We start from the raw sequence: 9,218 nt of genomic DNA, 5'->3' as shown, positions 1-9,218 counted from the left end.
GTTTAACCATGACTGGATCCAAAATGAGTTTTCCGCCTATGTACTTCTTTTTTCAGTCTCTTCCGATGGACATTTTGGTATTTTTTGCAAATTGGATGTGTTTATGAGAGCAAATACTAATATTCTTCAATAGGCCTCTGACTGGGCTTGCCGAAGTGGATTTTTCAACTTGCTATTTAGCTGCAAAAGCATTTCACAGTGCTTAGTATTAGAAATATGATCCATCTTATGTCTCTTTGTATATTAAATAAAGCTGGCATTCTGTTTTTATTACCCACCTCAAGGCATCCCCAACCAGCACAAATGATCATTGTCTTCTTATAACCCCCTTGCCAGCGCAATCAATGGTAATCATTACAAATTAATTAAGCCTTTTTGTTCAAGGCACATCTGGAAAGCCAAGTCCAAGCCAAGTCCAGGCTGGCTCAATATTGTTTGCAGTCCATTGTATTGTGGAATGAGAAGTCTGAGGGGAGTTCTGCCTTGATAGCATTTCGGTATTTTTTAGAGACCTAACTTTCACAATTCACACAGGCAAAACTATGGGGAGTAGCTGACTGTCTCTCTACATTCTATTAGGAAAGAGGACATGTAATCATAAGGGACAAACAAAAAGCAAGAACACGGAGATCTTGATCGAAAGATTTATCTGAAGAGTGATTTAATGAAAAATTACCAGTTCTAATGTGAGTAATGTTTGAGTACAGCTTATGAATGTAACCTTAATATAATTCAGAAACAATATAAAAATATTTAATGTCTACACACCATGCTTTAGGTGAAATGTGTATAAATTGGTACCACTATTTTAGTGCATCATTAAAGGTTATGTAAGCAGAATGGAGAGGTGAACATTCTTGTTTCCAGTGGCTCAGGATTTAATTATTATCTCTTACGCACATGTAGGTCAATTCAAACCCACTTTTAAGTAGAAGAATTTGTTTATCACTGTAACAGTGTTCAGTTTCAATTCAGTTATCACGTTTTTTTTCAATGGGAAAGTAAAATTATTGTGGATAAACAACCATAGAAATCTTGAGAACGTCAATTTAAGATGGTTGTCAACATTTTGTTTATTATTTTAACCTCCAGATACCCTTAGGTAGAATTTTTTACCGTACTGTAAAATGTAGGCTATGGGGATAATCACTGATCTGCAGTCATGGTTTTTGGGAGTCCTTGAAGCCTGGAATTACCAACACTGAACTGCTGTTTGGTAAGATTGACAGTGGAAAGGTTGTAAAAGTTTTTTCTTGGATTTGGAGTCACTATATGTATATATATACAGTGCAAGATGACAACATGGTTGAATGTGTGGTTAAATATTAGGGTTGTTTTACAGATTAAATTATATCAAGGATGGATAATTAGGGTTAAATCTGGAGTTGGAGCAGATGGGCTGGTATGCGTTAAATGCCTGGTCCTCTTTTTATCCCCTATCTAAACATAAATTATGATATATTCCACAAGGTGCCTCAAGGTACAAAAAAAGCATTTGTACCTAGTACTGTTTAATATTCATATACAGCACCTGCCTATTGTTTGTTGGTGCTAGTATATGTTACAATATGTTTTAATGTTCAATAATATGAACAAAGCATATTGAAAACCTGTAATAAAATATTCATGTTGCATTTTTTTTTAGAAATGGGTTGTGCTGTAGTTTAACATCTTTTAATATCAGTAATATCGGTTAAATTGATGTCCCTGATGTTTGTCTTCCAGTGATTATATCTGCTGTAATGTGGCTCCCCCTACTGGTGGTGCTGTTGGCTCTGCTCTTCCTGTACAGATGGTACAGGCAGAGCCAGATGCTGGAGAATCTCTCAGATAAATATGTACTGATTACTGGTTGTGACTCTGGATTTGGGAACCTATTGGCAAAGCAGCTGGACCGGCGTGGGATGCAGGTACTGGCAGCTTGCCTTACTGAGAAAGGAGCTGATGATCTGAATTTGGCAACCTCTAGCAGATTACAGACAGTTATCTTGGATGTCACCGATAGCCAGAGTGTGAGCAATGCTGTCAAGTGGGTTATACATAAAGTTAGCAACAAAGGTCAGTTGCTGTGATTTTTTATGTTTATATTTCAAGCTTCTGAAAGAGCTCTTCACTATCTTGCGTATTATTTTGCCTCTGTTTGCTATATGCCTTTGTTACCTTTAAATAGTCCAATAAATAAAATAGAAAAAAGAAGAGTGCTGTATGATGAATGTGCTCTAAATAACCCTAAAACAGGGATCACCCGTTAACCCTGTTGAAATAAATAGTAAAACTAAATCATCAATACAGGATGAGCTCACTTTAATTTGTTTTAGCTCACTCTATATAGATTATTTAGTTCTACCTTTAAATAGTCCACTAGAACTACAATATATTCTGGCAAAATTACTACTCATATAATGAGTGAAAAATACTCTGAATTATACATTGTATACAACATGTGTTCTAAACATATATGTAACATTTTAATATATGTTCATTTTTCTTTTTTCTGTTCACAGGTCTATGGGGCCTAGTAAACAATGCTGGTATTGTGAGTCCTGCAGCCCCAAATGAGTGGCTAACAATAGAGGATTTTTCCAGAGTATTAAATGTAAACCTGTTGGGGACAATTAGTGTGACTCTCAGCCTACTGTCTCTCATTAGAAAAGCACAAGGACGTATTGTTAATATGTCCAGTGTCATGGGTAGACTTGCCTTTCTGGGTGGTGGATACTGCATCTCCAAACATGGGATAGAAGCCTTCTCTGATTCCTTAAGGTAACACAATAAGTGATTTTGTTTTTGTATAATTATTATTATTATTATTATTCTCTTTTATTTATATAGCGCCAACAGTTTACGCAGCGCTTAATACAATACATAAAGGGGTGTGACAAGACAAGAATTGACAGACTAAGACAAACCGATACATTTGGTGGAGAGAGCCCTGCTCGCAAGCTTACAATCTTGAGGGAGTGGGGTGACAAACATAATTCACAGAGAAAGGGTGAGAGGTAGTGTGGAGGTTGTATTAATGACAAGGAAGTTCTAGCAGCTAAGATGGAATGCTTATCTGAAGAAGTGGGTTTTGAGATGTTTCTTGAATGTTGGGAGGGAGGGTGAATGCTGAAGGTTCCTTGGGAGTAGATTCCAGAGATATGGGGCAGCTCGAGTGAAATCTTGTAGGCGGGAAAAGGAAAAGGTAATAAGTGAGGAGGAAGAACGTAGAGATCGAGTAGGAGAGTATTTGCTTATGAGGGCAGAAATGTATGGAGGGACAGTATTATGGATGGCCTTATATGTCAGTATCAGGATTTTAAATTTAATTCTAAAGGTAATTGGGAGCCAGTGGAGGGTTTCACAGAGTGGGGAAGCAGAAGAGGAGCGACGTGCAAGGAAGATATGCCTAGCAGCGGCATTTAGGACAGACTGTAGAGGAGAGAGTTGAAACAGTGGAATGCCAACCAGAAGAGTATGGCAGTAGTCAAGACAGGAAATGATAAGTGAATGAACCAGAGTTTTTGTGGATTCTTGGGTGAGGAATGGGCGGATATGAGAGATGTTTTTTAGGTGCAAGCGGCAGGATCTGGCGAGGGACTGAATGTGAGGGATGAAGGAAAGGTTAGAGTCAAGGATGACCCCAAGGCATCGGGCCTGGTTAGTAGGAGAGATAGTTGTGTTGTTAATGGTGATAGAGAATTCAGGTAGTGGAGATGGAGGGAGGGAAGATAATGAGTTCAGTTTTAGAAAGATTCAGTTTCAGGTAGTGTTGTGACATCCATGAAGAAATAGCAGACAAGCAATTGGTAATACGGGACATGCAAGATAGAGAGAGATCAGGAGAAGACATGTAGATTTGGGTATCATCTGCATATAGATGATACTGGAGGCCAAATGAGTTGATTAGTTTGCCAAGAGATGACGTATAAAGAGAGAACAGCAGAGGGCCAAGGACTGAACCTTGGGGGACACCAACCGAAAGTGGAAGTGGCGATGATGTCTTGCCAGAGAAGTTGACAGAGGAGGAACGGTTAGACAGATATGAGGAAATCCAGGAGAGCTGTATCTCGAATGCCTGTAGAAGAAGGTGATGATCAACAGTATCAAAAGCACCTGAGAGATCCAGTAGTATTAGAATAGAGAAGTGACCTTTTGCTTTGGCAAAGAGCAAGTCATTGGAGATGTTTGTTAGAGCTGTTTCAGTAAAGTGAAGGGGTTTGAAACTCTGTGGAGTGTGGGCTTTAAATGTATAAATAGACTGTGTACATTGTGATACAAAGTAAGAAATCTAGTGAAGCAAAAAAAAGAATAAAAGATTATTGATCCATTATCCTGTGAAATACACACTTGATAATAAGCCCACTAACTCTTCATTTACTCTTCAGTACACAGAGAAATTAATCTCTTATTGATTCCAGGACACTTCTATCTTCGTAAACGGATATTGCCTTCTGATATGGCACTTGGGATGGGTATGGAGAGCGATCACAGTAGCCACAATACTGCCCTCCATGGTCCCAATTCATGGAGAGTCCTGCACTGTGCTATTTTGGTCGTGGCATAGCAAACTCCTAAACTGATGTCACATCTCAAGAACCCACGTCACATCCATTTAGATTAACCTGAAAGATAAAAAGGGAGGAGGGGAAAAATAATTATGACAAATTATTTCCAAAAAGGGCTGGGCTAGCCCTCCCTTGTGCCACTCAAGACTTTAGCCCAAGTTTAAAGAACCCAAACCTGTATTCTGTATGTCAATGCCTTTTCTATAGAAATGATCTATAATCTATAGATTAATGTCTTTCCAATGCTCAGTCATGATAAAGCACTTTCAGCAATGCTTAATTCCAGGGATTTTGTGTATCATTAACCAGTGGAAAAAAAGAAGATCATGCGATTATGTAAATATTTAACTAAGTTGGTAGCAAATTATTTATCTTGGAGTTGTGCAAAATGAAAAGTTATTTCAGGACGGGAAGGGACCAAATTGATTTACTGTTTTATATACCTTTATCTTGATTTAGTCTTTATACTGTTAGTCTTAATATTCTAACTATAATAATAGCTAATTTTTTACTCCATTGGTTTTTCAGACGTGAACTTCAACCATTTGGTGTAAAGGTTGCTATCATTGAACCCAGTTCCTACAGAACCCCAGCCACAGATCAGCAGGCCACAATAAAAAGTATCTGCACTATTTGGAGCAAAGTACCACTGTCTATCCAAGATAGCTACGGCCAGCAGTATTTTCAAGACTGTGAGCAATATTATCTGATTTTACATTGCATTCTATAGAGCAGAATCTTTCTTCTTGCCGTTAGAAATTACGGCTCCAGTTTTAGTTTTACCTGGACAATTTACCAGACAATAATTAATACATTTTAATAATAGTGTACAAAAAAGGGAATATCCTATTCAGCTTTGTATCTGTTCTTTAACCTAAAAGGTGATTTATTAAGCAGTCTAAACTCTCAGTTGCCATGATCGTTTTGTTTACTTAAAACCCAAAGAACAGGATGCAGAATAGGAGAAAAAAAGACCTATATATGGTTCCGTAGCCAGATAACTTTAAATATCAGCAATGTTCGACAGATAAAATGATACATCCATAGCTTTTATTGGAGGAATAAGAGGGCTTTCAGGTAACTTACAGGTGCTATTTCTCTTAGACAATACATCAGTTTCACTTAGCAGAGTTGTCCTTTAATTAGTTCCCTTGAATATGAAATCACATGAAACAAAACGTAAACCTTTAAGAAGCTCTTCCACTTTCAATGGCAATAGCCTACCAGTGCTTGATTTTGTGTCACATGACAACTAACTGCATTTAGTACTGATGAGATGTTCTTTTTTAATCATTCTAATGTGTTACCTGCATACCATTTATCCTATATGCAGTGCCCTTCACTAATATTAGCATCCTTAGTAAATATGAGCAAAGATGGCTATTAAAAATTATCTTCATTGTTTAACCTTTTGATCTTTTCTTCAAAAAATACACAAACATACTCTGCTCTTATGGATATTAAACGATTGCACACACAAAACAGGTTTATCCAAAAAAATTTTTTTTTGCAAAGATAACAGCTCTGAGTCTTCTCCTATAATGCCAAGTGAGGTTGGAGAATACATGGCAAGGGATCTGAGACCATTCCAGTATTGAGAATCTCTCCAAAGCCTTCACATTTCGAGGTTGATGCTGATGGACTCTCCTCCTCAGTTCACCCCACAGGTTTTTTATGGGGATCAGATCAGAGGACTGGGATGGCCATGGTAGGACCTTTATTTGATGGTCAGTAAACCATTTTTGTATTGATATTGATGTGTGTTTAGATCATTGTTCTGCTGGAAGATCCAACGGCCCATTTTAAGCTTTCTGGGAGAGACAGTCAGGTGTTCATTTGATAGAGTCCATGATGCCATATATCCTAACAAAATGTCCAAGTCTGGCAGAAAACCTGCTGCAAAACATTAACGAGCCACCAACATATTTAACCGTTGGCATGAAGTACTTTAACATATGTTTACCTCTCTGTGTGCTCCAAATGTACCTCTGGTGTTTATTGCCAAAAAACTCTATTTTGGGGATTTTCAATGCTTGTGCTATTTTCTTAGAGCCACTTCCCATTTTGTGAAGCTCACCAACTTTTTGCTGCACATCACAGCTATATTCCTTGGTCTTACTCATTGTGATGAACGGCTAACGGAATTTGTCCTATGTGTTAGCTTATATTTATACCCCTGTGAAACAGAAATCATGGTTGAATTTCCTGTTTATAGTAACCCAGGTGAACTAAAAAATGTAATATATACATCAAATATATTTTTCACAGGAATTCATAGAGGTGTCACGCATATATTTAACACATTTTCTTTTTTTATATATAAACTGTGCTGTGTTTGCAAGTGTTTGATATCCATGAGAGCAGAATATTTTTGTGTATTTTTTTAGGCTGACTAGAGCTTGGCCTAGGGTGGTAGGGCAGCACCCCTTGGCTGCACTGCTTTCAATTAGCTGATTACAAGAGAGATCTCTGATCTTCTCTCAACTGGCCAATTAACAGTCCATTAGAGGCCAGTGAGTGGCCATGCACCTGCTGCTCGAAGAATCTCTTGTCCATGCGGGTAGATGGGATTCTTAAAGGGGGCGCACCCTTTAATTATAAGTTCTAATGGAAAGCTGGACCTAGACTATTTAAACAACTGACACCTTTTCAAGGTTCTCAGTTGTGTTTTTTTTAGTTCCTAGCTTCAAAATGGTGTCTAATTTCCTCCCTGTTCCTGAACCAATACCTGTCCCTATGCCTTGTCCTTTAACCACATCCTGACCTATTCCTGTCCTTGCCTGATGCCCGTTCCTACAGCTATCTTTGCTTTGATTCTTCAGCACTGACTTTGGACTTTTGTTTGATCTTTGATTCCTGGTTTGCCGTGTGGTGCTGGACTTGCCTGTCAACTGCTGAACTGCTATCTGTTGGTATCGGTTCATTCTGCCGTCTGCTAGAACCAGTTCACCTGCTGCCTATCTGCTTACTCCCTGTACCAGTTTACCTGCTGCCTATAGTCACCTGCTGTCAGGGTGACCATTCTAATGCCATTCTCCTATACTAGAACAGTTCCGACTCTCCACCTCCTGCCCCGTTCACTACTAGTCAAACCCCTCCTCTCAACTGGCTAGTGGGCAGTGCAAGATACAGGCTATTCTGTGTAGGATTCCTGCATTCCAGTGCATCTAGACCAGGTAGGCCCTAACACAGACACAGCCTCTATATAATGCATTAAAAGGCAATGTATACCTTCAAGTCACAGATTACCAGGATATGATGTCATATACTAGTGACTGGGTGATGAGGGTGGCGACCTAAAGCAGCTCTCAAGGTAAATACACCACTAATTGTGAGGCCTTACACAGCACCATGGAGCAGAGAAGTAGAAACCTTTCCAGGAAACCTGCCATATTCTTGATACCTCATACTGAAAGAGAAAATAGAGAGGAATACATTTCCCTGATCTTCTCCACACTTCACACACATCGTTAATATCTCAGAGCCCCATTCTCCAGCATCGTCTGTAATAGTTAATCTTATTATGGTATAAAAAACACTAATTTACAACCCATTTAACTGCACTGTGGTCTAGTGGGGAATATGAAGATCAGTTCCTGTGTTGGTACCCACCTAGGAGAGACCCCTATACTCCAACCCCTACCCCTATGCACCCAGGTAAGAGCTGGCGGGACATAAACAGCAATGGGTACCCTTCCTTAACATCAAATAGTTACACATCTAAATTTGTCAATGGTTAGGTGATATGTGTCAAACTCTAAATTATGAAACAAATTACCGTATTTGCTCGATTATAAGACGAGGTTTTTTCCAGAGCAAATGCTCTGAAAAATACCCCTCGTCTTATAATCGGGGTCGTCTTATAATCAGACCTCAACTAGGTCTGACTATGAGACTAAGATCCAAATCCATCGCGCAGACCTTCCCCGGCTGTCAGAGATCAGAGTTCCCCATGATTTCTGACAGCCGGGGAAGGTCTACTGAAACTATACATTCAGTTTGAACTGGTCTAAAATTATTTGTGGTGAGTAAATACACATTCTTTTTTCTCTTTTCCCAGACTGTGAGCTCATCCAGCACAAATTGTCTAAATGCATTCCACATCTAACCCAGGTCACTGACTACATGGAGCATGCCCTTATAGCTGTACATCCGTGGACTCGCTATTCTGCTGGCTGGAACACCAAACTATTCTATCTACCAGTATCTTACCTTCCCACTGTAATATCAGACTATCTGCTGACCCGTTCCTTCCCAAAGCCAGCCATCACCAAAGCTGATAATAAGAGGACATGCATTTAATGATTTACTGCAAGTTTTTTTTATTATTGTTTTATACTCACAAACTCAGATCTGTGGTGGTATATTTTATTTAAATAGTTTACATTTAAGCATACGTTTTCCTTATAACTTATAGCCTTATAAACTAGGTTATATTGTAACAAGTTGTAACAAGACTTGATAAACCCAGTCTATTGTATAATAAAAATAAGGCACTTTTCCTAATTTGGCCAAAATCATTGAAAACGTATATTGTATTCTATTGTATATTGCTTGTGCATGTTTTGTGTATATAGTTGTCTTTTTTGTTTCGTATTTTGGTCCATTCATTTTTGGACAATAAATTAAATTTCTTGCCCTGTTTGGACAAAATGCAGAGGGCATTTC

At 38.6% G+C, this 9,218-nt stretch overlaps 1 protein-coding gene across 1 annotated transcript; it reads left to right on the top strand.

Moving 5' to 3' along the window:
* Positions 1-1,730: 1,730 nt before the first annotated feature.
* LOC128475213 (17-beta-hydroxysteroid dehydrogenase type 6-like) lies at positions 1,731-8,981 on the top strand. Its single transcript, XM_053457679.1, has 4 exons — positions 1,731-2,058; positions 2,505-2,763; positions 5,079-5,242; positions 8,611-8,981. Exons 1-4 carry the CDS (start codon positions 1,743-1,745, stop codon positions 8,850-8,852), a joined length of 981 nt encoding a protein of 326 aa, XP_053313654.1. The 5' UTR covers positions 1,731-1,742; the 3' UTR covers positions 8,853-8,981.
* Positions 8,982-9,218: the final 237 nt, after the last annotated feature.

Source organism: Spea bombifrons, chromosome 2, assembly GCF_027358695.1.
Source record: "Spea bombifrons isolate aSpeBom1 chromosome 2, aSpeBom1.2.pri, whole genome shotgun sequence".
In the NCBI taxonomy this organism is placed as follows: domain Eukaryota; kingdom Metazoa; phylum Chordata; class Amphibia; order Anura; family Pelobatidae; genus Spea; species Spea bombifrons.
The sequence above is the reverse complement of the archived record's forward strand: the minus strand, read 5'-3'. Positions and strand labels throughout refer to the sequence as shown.